This window comes from Myxine glutinosa, chromosome 6, assembly GCF_964187855.1.
Source record: "Myxine glutinosa chromosome 6, kmMyxGlut1.1, whole genome shotgun sequence".
NCBI lineage: Eukaryota > Metazoa > Chordata > Myxini > Myxiniformes > Myxinidae > Myxine > Myxine glutinosa.
The window spans coordinates 77,894,793-77,913,745 of NC_136266.1; the positions used below are offsets into that span (position 1 = coordinate 77,894,793).

Genomic DNA, 18,953 nt, shown 5'->3' on the forward strand with positions numbered 1-18,953 from the left:
AAAAAGCACTGCGGAATCTTATGTGGAAGAGTCCATGTAGATTAAAGCTCTGCCAAATGCTGTGTAGTTTTCTAAGCTGATTTCTAATTTTACTAAACCAATAAGAAACTTGCGTTTTAACAAGTCATGGGAGCCAGTCTTATAAGACACTAATGGCAATGGTTGGGTGAGTTTTGCTTGGCAAATATTAATAGCTTCAATCTTTGCTTCAATAATTGCATTAAAATTCCAAACATTGATTTTCCTGTTATACCACAGACTTGGCATTTAATATGGAATTTTTTTTTTGTTGGGGTGAACTTACTTTTCAAGATGTCTTAGAACCAAAAGTTCATTGGAATTATGTTGAAATTATTCCAGATTTTGTTAATGTGACCTTTAAAAGAAACAAAAACCACATTTGACATTTCGAAACAAATAAATTGATCCTTGAAAGTGATGTAAACTGATATCGAACTCAATTCATGGACAGTACTGTGTTCAACTTCTGTACGTTTTCCAGAAGTATCTCTTTATTTTGCACATTAGCCAAAATTTCTTTTAACAAAAACAAAAGTTAAATTACGACTGGGATTACGGACAGTAAAATTACAGTTCAGTACTTCGTGTAACCCCCACGAGCATTCAGGAGAGCACGTACACGTTGAGGCATGCTGCTCACGAGATTTGCCAAGGTTTAGACAGGAATCGCTTGCCATGCAGTGACAATAGCCTGCTGCAATTCACGCACAGAGGCAGGCTGCTGGTCCAAGTGGTCGATTTGATGCGTTAATTCTGCCCACAAGTTCTCTATCGGATTCATATCCGGGACATGGCAGGTCAGTCCATATGCTCTACACCACGGTCAGCAAGAAAGTGTTGGATCAGGCGAGCACGATGAGGCCGTGCATTGTCATCTTGGAAGACAAAGTTTCCTCGAAAGGCTGCACGAGCAAATGGAAGCAATGTTTCTTCCAGAATGGCCCTGTACTTGAACTGGTTCAGGTTTCCATTCAGAACAACCAGGTCAGTTTTTCCCCCTGCATGAAAAGCAGCCCAAACGGTCACCCCACCACCTTCAGCTTGGACTCTTGGCACTATACAATCTTTGTTGTAGGCTTCATGCACTTGTCTGCACACTCGGACGCGGCCATCTTGACGATAGACCAGAAATCTAGACTCGTCACTGAAGATCACGTGATTCCAGTGTCCTGGCTGCCATTGACGGTGCTCTCTGGCCCACTGCAATCGGCACTGGTGGTGTTGTCTGGTCAGGCGTGGCTTTCTCAGGGGACGCCTGGCACGATAGCCTGCTTGAACCAGTTGTTGGTTGACTAGCCTTCTGGATACAGGCACATTTGTCAGTTGCTGCCACTCAGCCCTAAGCCAATTAGCTGACTTGGTACGGCCATTGCGGACTAACCGGTGCAGCTGGCGATAATCCTTCGGTATTACTCCAACTCGGTATTGGAGTAGGGACACCCCTCTGAGCATTTCGTTTCAGGATCTTTGACACCTGACCTTGAGTGATGCCATACTGCCGAGCAATAGCATGCTGTTTCATGCCGTAATTTCGTAAAACCACCACTCCATGACAAACAGCATGGTCGAGTTGACGGACCATCTCCAGAGGAAGCGGCAATAACTTTTGGAGCCGAGCAGCAGTTGTTTTCCACTAATACAGAACGCAACAACCCTTGTATACCCGACTGTGAAGCCAATCATCAAATGCACCTGTCCGTACATTTTGCCACGCCACCTGTGATATAATCCTGTTTTTGACTTCTTGCTGCGACAGACAATCAGTGACATGGTTCTTTTAACAAATAAATCACCAAAGTGTAAAGGAAACTCACCAGATTGATATACTGAGTTAAGAAAGTAAACCCAAGTCAAGAGAAAAAAAATATTCCATATTAAATGCCAAGTCTGTAGTTTGAAATTTATGTCGATTTAAGAGCCTCTGATTTCAAGCATGAACATTCCCATTATTCAATACCTTGAGAAATTGCCACCATTGCTATAAGACAAGAATACACAGAAAACAAGAAAACTCACCTTGTCCATCACAAAGAACTGTTGCATCTTCATCGTGAACGCAGTTGTGAGTTCCCCAACCATTGTGCCGACACTGAGACAGATGCGTCTCACTTCCATTGCAAAACACGTTGTCCATCCAGATCGATCCTCGTCCCTGTCCAAAGTCAACAGGTGATGCAGCAGTCATTGGACTCCCACAATCGAGCTGGCGACAGACAACCTGTGCATCATTATTGTCCCAAAAATCGTCGCAGACGGTGCCCCAGGAGCCCCGGTAGAATACTTCTACACGGCCCTCACAGCGATCTTCTCCACCCACAAGGCGCACAGGAAGCTCTGGAAAAGGAAAATATAAATTTGTACCAATATTGTTATCCTAAACTTGCAACTGTGCACACATCTTAAACCAAGTACTATTGATTCAATGACAAACCTAATCATTTAAATTGTTCTATTTATCCGTAACAAGTATTGTACATTGAACAAAAATGTAAACACGTTGTCAATTGACAATCGCTGTCTTCCCCTCTCCTCTCCCCTCTCGCTGTCTTCCCCTCCCCTCTTGCTGTCTTCCCTTCTCCTCTCGCTGTCTTCCCCTCCCCTCTGGCTGTCTTCCCCTCCCCTCTTGCTGTCTTCCCTTCTCCTCTCGCTGTCTTCCCCTCCCCTCTGGCTGTCTTCCCCTCCCCTCTCGCTGTCTTCCCCTCCCCTCTTGCTGTCTGCCCCTCCCCTCTCGCTGTCTTCCCCTCCCCTCTCGCTGTCTTCCCCTCCCCTCTCGCTGTCTTCCCCTCCCCTCTCGCTGTCTTCCCCTCCCCTCTCGCTGTCTTCCCCTCCCCTCTCGCTGTCTTCCCCTCCCCTCTGGCTGTCTTCCCCTCCCCTCTCGCTGTCTTCCCCTCCCCTCTCGCTGTCTTCCCCTCCCCTCTCGCTGTCTTCCCCTCCCCTCTCGCTGTCTTCCCCTCCCCTCTCGCTGTCTTCCCCTCCCCTCTGGCTGTCTTCCCCTCCCCTCTTGCTGTCTTCCCCTCCCCTCTTGCTGTCTTCCCCTCCCCACTGGCTGTCTTCCCCTTCCCCTCTTGCTGTAATCCGCTCCCCTCTGGCTGTCTTCCCCTCCCCTCTTGCTGTCTTCCCCTCCCCACTGGCTGTCTTCCCCTTCCCCTCTCGCTGTCTTCCGCTCCCCTCTGGCTGTCTTCCCCTCCCCTCTGGCTGTCTTCCCCTCCCCTCTCGCTGTCTTCCCCTCCCCTCTCGCTGTCTTCCCCTCCCCTCTCGCTGTCTTCCCCTCCCCTCTTGCTGTCTTCCCCTCCCCTCTTGCTGTCTTCCCCTCCCCTCTCGCTGTCTTCCCCTCCCCTCTTGCTGTCTTCCCCTCCCCTCTGGCTGTCTTCCCCTCCCCTCTTGCTGTCTTCCCCTCCCCTCTGGCTGTCTCCCCTCCCCTCTCGCTGTCTTCCCCTCCCCTCTGGTTGTCTCCCCTCCCCTCTCGCTGTCTTCCCCTGCCCTCTTGCTGTCTTCCCCTCCCCTCTTGCTGTCTTCCCCTCCCCTCTCGCTGTCTTCCCCTCCCCTCTCGCTGTCTTCCCCTCCCCTCTGGCTGTCTCCCCTCCCCTCTTGCTGTCTTCCCCTCCCCTCTGGCTGTCTCCCCTCCCCTCTCGCTGTCTTCCCCTCCCCTCTGGTTGTCTCCCCTCCCCTCTCGCTGTCTTCCCCTCCCCACTGGCTGTCTTCCCCTTCTCCTCTCGCTGTCTTCTCCTCCCCTCGCTGTCTTCTCCTCCCCTCTGGCTGTCTTCCCCTCCCCTCTCGCTGTCTTCCCCTCCCCTCTTGCTGTCTGCCCCTCCCCTCTCGCTGTCTTCCCCTCCCCTCTCGCTGTCTTCCCCTCCCCTCTCGCTGTCTTCCCTTCCCCTCTGGCTGTCTTCTCCTCCCCTCTGGCTGTCTTCCCCTCCCCTCTCGCTGTCTTCCCCTCCCCTCTCGCTGTCTTCCCCTCCCCTCTCGCTGTCTTCCCCTCCCCTCTCGCTGTCTTCCCCTCCCCTCTCGCTGTCTTCCCCTCCCCTCTTGCTGTCTTCCCCTCCCCTCTCGCTGTCTTCCCCTCCCCTCTGGCTGTCTTCCCCTCCCCTCTTGCTGTCTTCCCCTCCCCACTGGCTGTCTTCCCCTTCCCCTCTCGCTGTATTCTGCTCCCCTCTGGCTGTCTTCCCCTCCCCTCTTGCTGTCTTCCCCTCCCCACTGGCTGTCTTCCCCTTCCCCTCTCGCTGTCTTCCACTCCCCTCTGGTTGTCTTCCCCTCCCCTCTGGCTGTCTTCCCCTCCCCTCTGGCTGTCTTCCCCTCCCCTCTGGCTGTCTTCCCCTCCCCTCTCGCTGTCTTCCCCTCCCCTCTTGCTGTCTTCCCCTCCCCTCTGGCTGTCTCGCCTCCCCTCTCGCTGTCTTCCCCTCCCCTCTGGTTGTCTCCCGTCCCCTCTGGTTGTCTCCCCTCCCCTCTCGCTGTCTTCCCCTCCCCTCTTGCTGTCTTCCCCTCCCCACTGGCTGTCTTCCCTTTCCCCTCTCGCTGTCTTCCACTCCCTTCTGGCTGTCTTCCCCTCCCCTCTGGCTGTCTTCCCCTCCCCTCTGGCTGTCTAACCCTCCCCTCTCGGCGTCTTCCCCTCCCCTCTCGCTGTCTTCCCTTCAACTCTCGCCGTCTTCCCTTCAACTCTCGCTGTCTTCCCTTCAACTCTCGCTGTCTTCCCCTCCACTCTCGCCGTCTTCCCCTCCACTCTCGCTGTCTTCCCCTCAACTCTCGCTGTCTTCCTTCCCCTCTGGCTGTCTTCCCCTCCCCTCTCGCTGTCTTCCCTTCAACTCTCGCCATCTTCCCTTCAACTCTCGCCGTCTTCCCTTCAACTCTCGCCGTCTTCCCTTCAACTCTCGCCGTCTTCCCTTCAACTCTCGCCGTCTTCCCCTCAACTCTCGCCGTCTTCCCCTCCACTCTCGCTGTCTTCCCCTCCACTCTCGCCGTCTTCCCCTCCACTCTCGCCGTCTTCCCCTCCACTCTCGCCGTCTTCCCCTCAACTCTCGCCGTCTTCCCCCCCACTCTCGCCGTCTTCCCCTCAACTCTTGCCGTCTTCCCCTCAACTCTCGCTGTCTTCCCCTCAACTCTCGCCGTCTTCCCCTCCACTCTCGCCCTCTTCCCCTCCCCTCTCGCTGTCTTCCCCTCCCCTCTCGCTGTCTTCCCCTCCCCTCTCGCCGTCTTCCCCTCCACTCTCGCCGTCTTCCCCTCCACTCTCGCCCTCTTCCCCTCCCCTCTCGCCGTCTTCCCCTCCACTCTCGCCGTCTTCCCCTCCACTCTCGCCGTCTTCCCCTCAACTCTCGCCGTCTTCCCCTCAACTCGCGCTGTCTTCCTTCCCCTCTGGCTGTCTTCCCCTCCCCTCTCGCTGTCTTCCCTTCAACTCTCGCCGTCTTCCCTTCAACTCTCGCCATCTTCCCTTCAACTCTCGCCGTCTTCCCTTCAACTCTCGCCGTCTTCCCCTCCCCTCTCGCCCTCTTCCCTTCAACTCTCGCCGTCTTCCCCTCCACTCTCGCCGTCTTCCCCTCCACTCTCGCAGTCTTCCCCTCCACTCTCGCTGTCGTCCCCTCCACTCTCGCTGTCTTCCCCTCAACTCTCGCCGTCTTCCCCTCCACTCTCGCAGTCTTCCCCTCCACCCTCGCCGTCTTCCCTTCCACTCTCGCAGTCTTCCCCTCCACTCTCGCAGTCTTCCCCTCCACTCTCGCTGTCTTCCCCTCAACTCTCGCTGTCTTCCCCTCAACTCTCGCTGTCTTCCCCTCAACTCTCGCTGTCTTCCCCTCAACTCTCGCTGTCTTCCTTCCCCTCATGCTGCAAAGCTGAATGAAATGAAACATTTAGAAAATTTGGAATTATTCTCACTCAGATTTCAACATCACCATATTGCCCATTATGAGGTTGTTTCACATTTTTGCTATATTGTAAGATAATTTGTAAAATCGGATACCACAGGGGGGAGGGAGTGGGGTGGGGCATTATTCATAACACATTTACATTGAGAGCATAGTGTTTTTCCTCCCACCCTTATTTTCCTCTCACCCTGTTCTTCCCACACCCCTGCTTAACCAATCACTCACGTGAGGAACTCGGAGCAGCTGTTGTGGTCTCCGACACTTCTGAAAAACAAAAGTTTGATTCTTGCATATCAAGAGAGTTCATATTATATTTTAATGATGTTGATGTATTCATGGTGAGAGTAGCATATTTGCAAATGAGCTGTACTCCACTACTTGAATAAAATCATAATTCCTCATAGACTCTTAACTCAATAAATATAAAGTCCCCCCCCCACACCCCATTCCCCCCACGCACCATCCCTTCCCCCAACCCCATCCCCCTCACCCCCCAACACCCCATCCGCCAGCCACTCCCTTCTGCTGCACTATATAACAGAGGTCCATCCGCCTCCCTGAAGACTGAGGTCCATACCGTAACAAAGGCCCATGACGCGATCGTTACAAAGCTTGGCATTCTTCATACAAGTGGTTAACTCACTATTTTGAATGCAGCAGGACGTTCAGTCACGTGATCCAACAAACCGCCATATTGCAGCATGGCTTTACTTCCTCTTTACCGTTCACCAAATTAAGGTAGTGTGGCGGACACGGAAGCTCACTGGAATGGTGACATCATTCCGCGCACCAAGTGGGCGGCGGCCACGCCGAGGGGTAGGCGTGGCCTCAGGATATACACCGGGCGCGCAGCCCGGAGCGCGCCAGTGTTACAGTGAGCTCTTGAATAAAGACTCTTACAAATTACCGCGTTGTCCGCTTCCTCCTTGTTTACAAGCAGCGCACGTAATGCCGTGCTTTACTGGTGACCCTCGACGTTGGATCTGCCGTAGCGATCCTTCCAAACACGACGCCATTGCCATGCCCAACAACGCGATGTCGGTTAAACTTCCCGAATTTTGGGAGGCCCAGGCCGAAGTTTGGTTCATCCAAGCCGAAGCCCAGTTTCAGCTTCGGCGCCTCACCAACGACGACATGCGCTACTGCCACGTCGTCGCCTCCCTCGGGCCCGGCATGGCCGCTCGAGTTGTGTCCGTCCTTCGCCACCCACCGGACGGCCACAAGTACGAGGCACTCAAGCGGCTGCTCCTAGCCACGTTCGGCCTCACGGAGGACGCACGGGCCGACCGCCTCCTGGATCCCCCCGAGCTCGGCGACACGCGCCCGTCGGTCCGAATGGACCATATGCTGTCACTGTTGGGCGACGAAGCCCCTGGTTCTCTATTCCGGGCGCTTTTCTGTCGCCAACTTCCAGCACAGGTACGCCTCGCGTTGGCTGGGACCGTGCTAACGGAACCCCGAGCATTGGCCGCCGAGGCGGACAGGTACTTCGCGGCTTCGGACACGCGGGCGAGAGTCGGTGCTGCCCACCTCGTGGATCCCGAGGCCGATGCTGATCCACAGCATCAGCTTCCACAGCAGACACAGCATGCTGATACGCACATCGTGGCCGCCGCCACGCCCCGCCCACCGACGCGGCGAAAACTGCCACCGCGGGGAAAACCGCCGGCTCCACCGGCCTGGCGGAGCCAGCCGCGCTCCTCCAGCTCCACCACCTGGTGCCGGTTCCACGCCAGGTTCGGCCACGAGGCTCGACAGTGTCATCCGCCATGCTCCTTCGACAGGTCGGGAAACGCCCGGGCCGGCGCTCGATAGTGGCAATGAGCGCCGGCCGTTCGAACAGCCTGCTGTTCATCACAGACACCTTATCCGGGCGCCGTTACCTGTGCGACACAGGAGCGTAGGTCAGTGTCGTTCCTGCCGGTACGTCGGACAAGCACGCCGCGGGCGGGGGCCCCGCGCTACTTGCCGCAAACGGGACGCCCATCCGTATGTACGGAAAACGCTGCCTCTCTCTGCGGTTCGGAGGGCAGGTTTTCCGATGGTCGTTCGTCACCGTCGATGTGCCCATGGCATTGCTTGGTGCGGACTTCCTGTGCGCAAATGGGCTCCTGGTCGACGTAAAGCACAGACGTCTTGTCCAGGCCGAGACGTTCAGCTCGCTCGCTTGTGCGCTGCCCAGCTCGTCGAGCAGCCCACTGGGCGGCTCACCGAGTGGCTTGCCAAGCGGCTTGCTGAACGGTTCGGTTCCGGCCACGTTGACCTGTACGCTTCCGGCAGCGGACGAATTCACCCGCCTCCTCGCCGGCTTCCCGGCCCTCACGTGGCCCACCTTCTCGGCGGGGGTCGTCAAGCACGGGGTGGCCCATCACATCCCCACCGTCGGGCCACCGGTCTACGCCCGGGCACGCCGCCTTGAGCCGACGAAGCTGGCGGTAGCAAAAGCGGAGTTTGCTACCCTGGAGCGACTCGGCATCGTTCGGCGCTCGGAGAGTGCTTGGGCGTCGCCGCTGCACATTGTGCCGAAGCCCGGTGGGGGATGGCGACCGTGCGGGGACTATCGCCGTCTCAATGACGGCACCACCCCCGACCGCTACCCCGTCCCCCACATTCAGGACTTTTCCACCCGTTTGGCGGGCATGTCCTTCTTCTCGAAGGTGGACCTCATACGCGGTTACCATCAGGTCCCCGTCAGGCCGGAGGACGTCCCGAAGACGGCGGTCATCACGCCGTTCGGACTCTTCGAATTCCTGCGGATGCCCTTCGGTCTGAAGAATGCGGCTCAGGCGTTCCAGCGGCTGATGGACAGCGTCCTGCGCGACTTGGATTTTGTATACGTCTACCTGGACGATATTCTCGTCGCCAGCGCGTCCCGCGAAGAGCACCTACACCACCTCCGCACGCTCTTCGAATGCCTGGGCCAGCATGGCCTGATTGTGAACCCCGCAAAGTGCCGGTTCGGCGTCGCCGAACTCGATTTTCTGGGGCACCGCGTCACCAGGCACGGAGCCGTCCCCCTGCCGGCCAAGGTGGAGGCGGTGAAGGGGTTTCCACGCCCCCGCACGATCAGGGGGCTGCAGGAGTTCCTGGGCATGGTGAACTTTTACCATCGGTTCCTGCCCCGTATCGCCCAGCTTCTGCGCCCCCTGCACGAAGCTCTCCGAGGTAAGCCGGGCAAAGGCGACGTCACCTGGATCGAGCAGATGGACGCGGCGTTCACGGGCGCGAAGCTCGCCTTGGCTAACACCACCATGCTCGCGCACCCGGCACCCGATGCGCCGATCGCCCTCACCACCGACGCCTCGGACTACGGGGTGGGCGCAGTGCAGGAGCAATGGGTGCGTGGAGCTTGGCAACCGCTGGCGTTCTTTAGCCGGCAGCTTCGCCCGCCCGAACGCCATTACAGTACCTTCGACCGCGAGTTGCTCGGGCTTCACTTGGCGGTCAGGCACTTCCGCCATCTGCTCGAGGGCCGTGCGTTCACGGCCTTCGTCGAGCACAAGCCGCTGGTCTTCACGATGGGCAAGGTCACCGAGCCGTGGTCGGCCCGGCAGCAGCGTTACCTCTCGGCTGTGTCCGAGTACACGACGGGCATCCGGCACGTCGTGGGGAAGGACAGCCCGGTGGCGGATTGCCTTTCCCGGGCCGTCGCCCACGCAGTCCACCTCGGCATCGACTATGCCCGGATGGCAGCGGACCAGGCCGCTGACCCCGACGTCCAGGCCTTGCGGACCGCCGTCACGGGCCTCCGCGTCACCGAGGTGCCGTTCGACGGCGCGGGCGCGGCCCTCTTGTGCGACGTCTCCCTCGGGCGGCCTCGCCCCATCGTGCCCACGGGCTGGCAGCACCAGGTGTTTGATGCCATCCACGGCCTGCCCCACCCGGGCGCGAGGGCCTCCCAAAGGTTGATCGCCGACAAATTCATCTGGCATGGCCTCCGGAAGGCCGTCCGCGGCTGGGCCAGGACGTGCCTCGCGTGCCAGCGCGCCAAGGTGCACGGGCACACCCTGGCCCCATTGGCCCCGTTTACGGTGCCGGAACGCCGGTTTGACCACGTCCACGTGGACCTGGTGGGACCTCTGCCCCCCTCGCGGGGTTTCACCAATGTCCTCACCATGGTGGACCGCACCACCCGGTGGCCGGAGGCCGTGCCCTTGGCGTCGACGACGGCGGCGGACGTCGCGCAGGCTTTCATCGCCACCTGGGTTGCCCGGTTCGGTGCCCCCTCAGACATCTCGTCCGACCGCGGCCCCCAGTTCACCTCGGAGCTCTGGGGGGCGGTCGCGCAGGGACTCGGGGTCCGGCTGCACCGAACCACGGCCTACCACCCCCAGGCTAATGGCCTGTGTGAGCGATTTCACCGCTCATTGAAGGCCGCGCTCCGGGCCACCCTCCGCGACGGCGGCTGGGTCGACAGGCTCCCCTGGGTCCTGCTGGGCCTCCGTACGGCGCCCAAGGAGGACCTGCGCGCATCCGCGGCGGAGTTGGTCTTCGGGCAACCGCTGCTGGTGCCGGGCGAGTTCCTCCCCGAGTCCACGGCACCATGGTCCGCGGCACAGCAGCGCTCCGCTCTGCAGGAGACTGCCCAGAGGTTCGCCCCGGTGCCGACGGCACGCCACGGGCACCCACCGACACACGTCGCCCCGGAGCTTCGCACGGCGGAGTACGTCTTCGTCCGCCACGATGCCCATCGGACACCACTGCGGCCCCCATACGACGGGCCTTTCCACGTGCTGGAGACCGGGGTGAAACACTTCACCCTGGACATCGGCGGTACTCCTGACCGCGTTTCTGTGGACCGCCTCGAGCCGGCCCACCTCGACGTGGACCACCCACCGCCGGTGGCTCAGCCCCGGCGTCGGGGCCGCCCCCCTGCGGGCGGACCCCCGGCACCGCCCAGCACCGCAGGCACGCCGCCCCCCGGTGCGGCACCCATCCCGGGTACAGCCGGGGGCATCCCACCTGGCATCCCTGCACCCCGGACGCCGCCGGTCGCCAGAGGGCGCTTCGGCCGGGTCATCCGTTTGCCCCGCAAACTGGCCCTCCAGGTGCGCGGGAATTCTGGGGGGGGGCGCGTGTGGCGGACACGGAAGCTCACTGGCATGGTGATATCATTCCGCGCACCAAGTGGGCGGCGGCCACGCCAAGGGGTAGGCGTGGCCTCAGGATATACACCGGGCGCGCAGCCCGGAGCACGCCAGTGTTACAGTGAGCTCTTGAATAAAGACTCTTACAAATTACCGCATTGTCTGCTTCCTCCTTGTTTACAAGCAGCGCGCGTAATGCCGCGCTTTAGTAGTATTATAATTTTTTCACAGGTTTACATTAATTTGAAGCATCCTTTACGTAATAATTATAAATTTCCCCTAAGTATGGATTAATTAGAAGCAACTTTTTTTAAATGTTCATGGGGTTTACTGTGTTCGATAAATCCATACATACATAAGTTTTTGTTTGTTTGTTTGTTTGTTTGTCTTCACGTGCTAATCTCCTGAACAGTGAAAGATAGGAGGAAACCTCTGAAACAAATAATGTCAGGACGGGCCCCGGGAAGATGAAAGGCTGGTTGGCGAGGCCGGTCGAGGCCGCCTCGGCCGGGCTGGGCCCATTTCACAATTAGAAGCTGAGCTGAATTATCGGAGTCAATCTTCTACGGCCACGGGTAAAAGCTGAATTATAGTAGTAAATTCATTCAAAAAGAATGCGGGCAACGCCAGGTGCATTCGGCTCGTATTCAATAATATTGTGGAAGGATTGAGCCTGGTTTTGGCTTCGTGGTTCGGGTGCCGGCTTGGGATCCTAGTGATCCTGAGTTTGAATCCCTGTCGATCACTGAATTAACACCAGGGGGGTTGACTCAGCCTGTCATCCTTCCGAGGTCGGCAAATTGAGTTCCAGCTTGCTGGGGTGAATGATCCCGGTGTGTACCCCGGTTTAGAATAGGTAGGGGAAGGCGGGGCAAGTTGAGCATAGGGGTAAGTTGAGCCACCACCTCCCAGCCAGTTATGAATGAGTCAGACTTTGTGGTGGCGCCATCTATAGATGCCCCATTGCATAACTCCAAATTCTGCCATATTGTTTTCTAAATTGAAACAGAAACCAGTGTTGCAGAGGGAAAAATCCAATTTTCAGCCATAAAAGTAAAAAGGTGTAAAACAGGTAAGTTCACGTTTCTTCCATATGCAGCATAGATATAATATGGATATCAGATGACAATATTGTTAGTCCAGGTATGTGTCTCCATTCTTGTCATAGACTTTAATACGATGGATGCATAGAATATGTGTGTATGCGGAGACATCTCAGAAAGTTCAGACTGGGATAAGTTGAGCCAGACCCTACGGGGCAAATCGAGCCATGGCTCAACTTGCCCCATAGGGTCTGGCTCAACTTGCCAACTCATGTTGGTTGAGATAATAATAATTAGCATTTATAATGCGCTTTTCCCCAAAGGCTCAAAGCGCTTACAGAATACCATATTATTACCCCGGTCATTGGATACGTTGCGAGCCTGCACCACACTGGGTGTACCATCTCCACACCCCAGTACGCCAGGAGCTTGCAGCCCTATCTGAAAATCGCAAACGGAAGCCATCAGCCAAGAAATCAAAGAGATGCTTGTTCAAAGCTAATGGGAAAAAGACATGTCCCCCAAGATCAAAAACCCCTAGTTCCAGTGAGACAGATGGTGATTCAGAAGTTGAGTATGATGACGAATCAGATGTGGACAGTGATATGGATATCATTGAAGGTGACTTTGTAGTTGTCAAATGTGCTGGCAAATCAAGATTTGTGCATTACATTGCTCGGGTTGATGTACTGAATGGAGAGGAATTTCAGTTTGAAGGTGTCTTCCTGCAGAAGGTTGGTGGAAAAGTTGGATCTGACAACCCAGTGTTTGTTCCAAACCCAAAGGATGAAGCAGGATTTGAACTGGAAGACATCGTGCGTAAGCTGCCACAGCCTAAGTGCGTTGGCAGTTCTGCCCGTTGTTCTGGACAGCTTGTGTTCAATTGTGACTTGTCAGTTTGGCAGCTTAATTGACTTGATTTCTGACATGTTTTAGTTTTAGTTCCAGATCCAAATGATGAAGCTGGCATTGATGAGCAAGATATTGTGCCTTAATTGCCACAGTCTGACTGTTGGCCTTTCTGGGTGTATTTGGGACACTTGTTTTATTGTGACTTAAAACGGTGGCAGCTGTTTTCAACTCAATCCAGCTGCCACATTGAATTATAACCATGAACACAAGGTACATGTAAATATTTCGTTCAGTGTTGTAACAAGTACATTAAATATTTTTCAGGCAGACCAATTTTTGTACTTCAGTTATCTTTATTTGGGGCAATGATCAACTATTTGGGATACTTTTTGTTTAATTGTGACTTGAAACTGTGACAGGTGGATTGAGTTGACTTTTCTTACCACAGTTGACAATCTTGTTTTTCTATGAGAGTGACTCAATTTGTTCGTCACTGATTACTATAACCATGAACACAAGGTAATCATTTCGTTCAGTGTTGTAGAACTTTACAACATTAAATATTTTTCTGGCAAAACAATGGTTTTCTACTTTAGTTATCTTTATTTGGGGCAATGATCAACTTACCCCTATGTGGTACAACTTACCCCAGAGGTTGGATCAACTTACCCCTCAGGCGGGCAAGTTGAGCCATTTGGCCTCCGTTTTTTCAAAGGTCACAGTGACTTTCAGTGTGGGGATAGAAAGTAAGAACTAGCTACAAAATGTTTCCCAAGGATTAAATTAGAAGGCAAGATACTCATTTGTGCAAGATCATCAGTAAGTTCAGTCCTAACATTCCAAGAACAAAAACTGGCTCAACAAACTGGCCTAACCCTTCCCCTACACCATATCCCTGCTCATCGTAAGAGGTGACTAAGGGTTGGCGTCAGGCAGGGCATCCGGCCATAAAAACTGCCTCAAAAAGGGAACCATGAGGTCATGGGGCCCGCAAGGCTAACCCCCGCTTTAGCGGGGAAAAATGGCCTCAAAACAATCATTCATTCATTCATTCAAGGATTGCACAGCAAGGAAAAGATGCTTGAGGTGTATGTCAATGAGCTGTCAGGTTGGCTGGGGAACCAGAAAAGCTCCTTTCGTTCTTTATTCCTTACAATTTAATTTTGATTTTTCGATTAAAAGACCTTCCTTATCCACCTTCTTTCCCCCCTTCGAGGCTTCTACATAATTACATGGGGCAGAACCTTGTGAGGGTCTGAGAAGGGAATAGACGAGAAGAGGGCGTGGAAGACGAGGCGGATGGACTGGTGTGCAAGGAGGCATGGCCGGCGTGGAGTGAAATGCGGGAGTGAAGAGGCAAGGCGAGCGCCCGATTTTTCAATAGGGAACGAGGGAGGTGAGGGCCTGTGAAGAAGCTCCGTGATTCCTTCCAAGGGGTCCCGGTTGGGGGCACTGTCTACGTGGGCAGGACGGGTGTAGTTCTGCCATGGTCTGGTGCATGTGGCATTGCATGGCAAAATGGGATGGAGCCGAAGCACGTACTGCTCTGCGAGAATAGTCTTGGTGAACCCGAGGCAAGGCGCTGTTTCCTGGAGTTGGAAGAGTTGGAGGAGTTGCACAGACTGATTGGGTCATGGAGTGTGCGGACGTGACTCGAGGTGGAGAGAGGAAGGTGAAGGCGCCATCTTTGGAGCCTGTGGCTGGGACAGGGCCGCTGGGAGTCATCCAACATAGGCTTGAATTCCTTCCTTCCTCCCTCATTCTCTTTCCCATTACGATCCTTTTTTCCCCCTTTTATTTTATGCCCTGATAAATATTATTTTGTTATTTTGCTTCACCTCCCCTCCATAGGATAAGATAGGGATATCTGTTGGGGTATTTGATTGTGATGTCTGTCTCATCTCGGCACCTGTCTGTCCTGAATTAATGATTTCTTTACCTCCACATGTCCGTGGAATTTTCCTATTGCTTGGTCGTATATCCTACGATTTGGTTTATCCTGAGTGAAGGATTTGTATTCATTTTTGAACTTGCATTGCATTGCAAGATCGGCAGATATTTACATATTGTGTATCGCTGAGTGAGGGGTGTAAGGTTGCGTAAGCACTTGAATAATTTCGCTCAGTCAGATCTGGCTGCTTAAACAGCACGACCCACAAACGGGGAACATATTCACCTGAGTATGTCAATTAGGACCTCTGAAGCAATAGGTGTACCCTGAGCCTTCTACCCAAGGGCTAGGTCGTAACATTTTACATAATTTATTGTCTCCGATGATAATTTCCGTGTGCCAGGGGGTGACAGACACAGTATTAGCCTTGTAAATATACTGGAAAAAATATTGTGAAATTCCAAAATCATCCTATTTCTTAACAGCAAATATATCGCGTCATATTTCTTAACAGCAAATATATTTTTGAAAAACATTCTGGACTTTTCAGTTTGAAGTAGAGGTCTGTTACATTATACACTGCCCAGGTTAAATTTGTGTTCCAAATGAAAAAAGTATAATTTTCCCATAGGTTTGGATGAATTTGAAGCAACTTTTATGTAATGTTTTTTTCTCTCTACGAGGAGCGTTTCTGTGTTTCAAGGTGGGACAGCCAGACAGCATTAGCCTATATATAGATGGGAATCAATCCCAACCGACACAGCGGCAGGCAAGTTTACTACCTTTCAGATATCCGGCAGTCAGCCCAATATGCAAATTAATTTACGTAAAATGCAAACCTTGACAGATAACCGAAGCATCTTCGCTATGGTGACAATTGTGATTTTCCCAGCCTGAATGTTGACAATGAGAGAGATTGGTTTCATTGCCAGAGCACAGCATGTTGTCCATCCAGATTGGTCCATTTCCTTGCCCAAACCGTGCTCTATGTGGGGAGGCAACGACCGCTCCACAGCCAAGTTGACGGCACGCCACCTGGGCATCGTTGAAGCTCCACAAATCATCACAAACGGTGCCCCAAGTTCCGTTGTAGAGAATTTCCACCCGACCTTCACAGTGGTGTGAACCTCCAACAAGACGCAAAGTTGTGGCTGAGGAAGAAATGAGGAGAAAAATATGGCACATGTTACTTCTTTCAATACCCTGAAAATCAATCCTAAATTAGTGAGGATTTGGTTGCATTCTAACAATACCCACAAAAAGTGATTAGGGTGTCAAACTCTTCTGAGTAAACTCTTCTTTACAGAGTGGTAATATAAAACTTCTTATGTTTTGAGCACAGACACACAGAAGGACGATGTGTGTTCTACACACACTATTATATATATATATATATAAATATATATAATATCTAAATATATAAATATAAAATATAAATATAATAAAATCCCCGCCAACATATTGACCTGTCTGTGGCGCTTTGATTATATGCAAGTGCATCATTGCAATTGGATGTTGGAGATATGTGCGGTGTTTCACAGGCTAATCAGTTGTTTAGACACGCAGAACTAAACACAGTTTATCTCTCTACATAAATTTATGTTTAGACGTGCGTTTTGCTGTGCTCGTACAACGATGTTTTTGTCAGCATTTAAGGGTTGGGCGTGTGTTAGCAAGGCGCACGCTATATGTCTTTCGTAAATTTGGCCCTAATGAGAGAGATTGGTTTGTCTCTTTGTCTAAGGTCAAAAGAGGGTGAGGTTGGTACACGTGACTTTAGAGGAAACAGTGTTCATAAAAAAAACAGTTGTAGTGGACGGAAGTGCAAGGTATTTTTTGCACACAACGTCCTGGCTCATTGAAAAGCAAAGTGACAGAGGGTAGAAGGTAACACATTGACAGCAAGGTAGTGAGGCAGACAGGTAGTTTGAATTGTGGGATGTGGTGGGCTGCATTGATGAGTTTTGTATTTGTTTACATCTATAACTACCTACCTTGACAAACAGTTGAAGCATCCTCATGGTGATGGCAGTTATGAATGCCCAGACCCAAATGCCTGCAGTGGGAAAGATAAGACTCTGAGCCGTCGCAGCCAACGTTGTCCATAAATATGTTTCCGATGCCCTGTCCATATCGAGCACAGCATGGAGCAGCAGAGGCCTCTCCACAGCCAAGCTGGTGGCAGGTGACTCGTGCATCATTTAAGCCCCAACTGTCATCGCAGACGGTACCCCAGGATCCAGAGTAAAACACCTCCACGCGTCCTTCACAGCGGCTTGAACCACCAGCCAGACGAACAGACAGCACTGTTAAGGAGGACAAAAAGAGGACACCATTGGCTCGTTTAATACATTTTTTGACAGACAGTACCTCATAACATGCTGACAACGATGAAATAATCATCCTACAATACTCAATTTGGGGTCAGTCTGTCTGTCTGATGATTTCTTGACCACGATACATTCCGTCCTTACTTATCCAATCTCGACCAAACTTGACAGGGGGACCAAGGGTCACACAATAAAGGTTGTAGCACATTCATTCCCCCCCCCCCCTCCCCAAGGGAGTTTTCTTCGCCAAGGGGGGTTTCCCCACTGAAGGGGGTGCGTGCTGAGGTGCATATCCGTGTTAATATAGCTTTATCGTGGCGTTTTTTTCAAGGACGCTTCCTATAACAAAACTCATGATAATAGCATGATATTAATGTTATTACAAAACAATATTATTACTAATAATAAATATCCCATCTCCCCAAGGGGTTTCTCCTCCTTGAACAAACGCCGTGTTAACATGTATAAACATCTTATCGTGACATTTTGGTCGGAGCACCCTCTACTAGAAGTCAAAATATTATAAACCACAAACACGTTTGATTACCTTTTAAAACAATCGCTGCCGCTGTTTAACACAAAACTGAAATGGAGGAAAAGCAGGGTGTGTTCAGTTACCAAGCAGCTAGGTAGCGCTTGCCAAGCCAGCCGTTCGTTAACAGTTTTGAATGGCGTGCTTGCTCGAATGCTTTAACCACTTGGTGGCTCTCCACAAGAAACTTTGTAACTGAACACACCCTGATGTTCTAGAGGCCCAACCCTAGATCTACTGTAATCTATATACCCTTTAGAGCAATGACCCTTCCTGCCACTCACTTAGGGAGCGGATGTACTCGTTGTTCGAAATTACATTTTTGACATCACGTGGATGCATTTAATAGTTACGATTTTCTTCATTGTTTCTTTAAAATAATTGCTGTATTAACCATCACCAAGTAGTATTTGCTCTGTCTTCATTATTTCATTTCTGGTTTTCAATACATTATGCATTCTTGTCATGTTCTTTTATACCTTCACATTTCCCTCGCCAGCTTTATTCTAGCTTTTCTTTTTCTGAAGAGGTACATTGTGCTATATTTATTATTTGATTAAGTCTGTGGTGCCTCCAATTGTGTTTTCAGATGTTATATTTGTCTTTTTACTCATAGTTATTCTCAATTTTATATTTATTACTTATAGTCATGACCTGCCTGCAAAGTGAGCAGCAGAATGTGGGCAACAAAGTTATTTGGCCTCAATGCACGTGATTCCAATAATATCAAGAGATTTAAATACCACACAATACAAGAGAGACTTGCGCTGTTGGTCAGCCATTCCGGAGGAAACAGGAGTGCTCAATTGAGCTATGGACAAAGGCTTTGTAGTCTGCGAGAAGTTCTGATCCTGACCTCTTTTTTGAGATTTAGGGCATTCAGTTATTATTGAGAGAGGAGCAACAATATGTCCAGAGTTGAGTAATGGAGACAGAATCCAAACTGAGGGTAGGTAGGATTCACCAGACTTTGTGGCTTAATGACTGGATAATTCATTCTGAGTCTGGGAGGGAGGTATTTGGCTCCATTCATTGTTCCCTTTTATCCTTCCAAGTCTCCTAGTCCCTGCCGCTGAAAACATCCACATAGAATGATGCTTCACGTTAGAGATGGTGTTAGATGGGTGATGAGCTGTGCTCGGTTTCCGTCCGATTTAGCGCTTTGCATTCATGCCAAAGAGGTCAATTTTCTTCTCATCAGACCACAGAATCTTTTCCCTCATGCTCTCAGAGTCTTTCTCGTGCCTTTTTGCAAACTCCAGGCGTGCTGTCATGTGCCTTTTTCTCAGGAGTGGCTTCCCTCCGACCACTCTCCCATAAAGCATAGATTTGTGAATTGCTGCAG

The 18,953-nt window shown here is 52.4% G+C and overlaps 1 protein-coding gene across 1 annotated transcript in view; it reads right to left on the reverse strand.

Moving 5' to 3' along the window:
- Positions 1 to 18,953, reverse strand: part of LOC137430005 (scavenger receptor cysteine-rich domain-containing protein DMBT1-like) — a 188,904-nt gene that overhangs the window by 16,833 nt on the left and 153,118 nt on the right. The window contains exons 31-34 of the mRNA XM_078780034.1: positions 16,741 to 17,052; positions 15,586 to 15,897; positions 6,099 to 6,137; positions 2,038 to 2,355 (exon numbers count right to left, since the gene is read on the reverse strand). Of these exons, the coding sequence (XP_078636160.1) occupies positions 2,038 to 2,355; positions 6,099 to 6,137; positions 15,586 to 15,897; positions 16,741 to 17,052 (981 nt within the window). The remainder of the gene's footprint in view (positions 1 to 2,037; positions 2,356 to 6,098; positions 6,138 to 15,585; positions 15,898 to 16,740; positions 17,053 to 18,953) is intronic.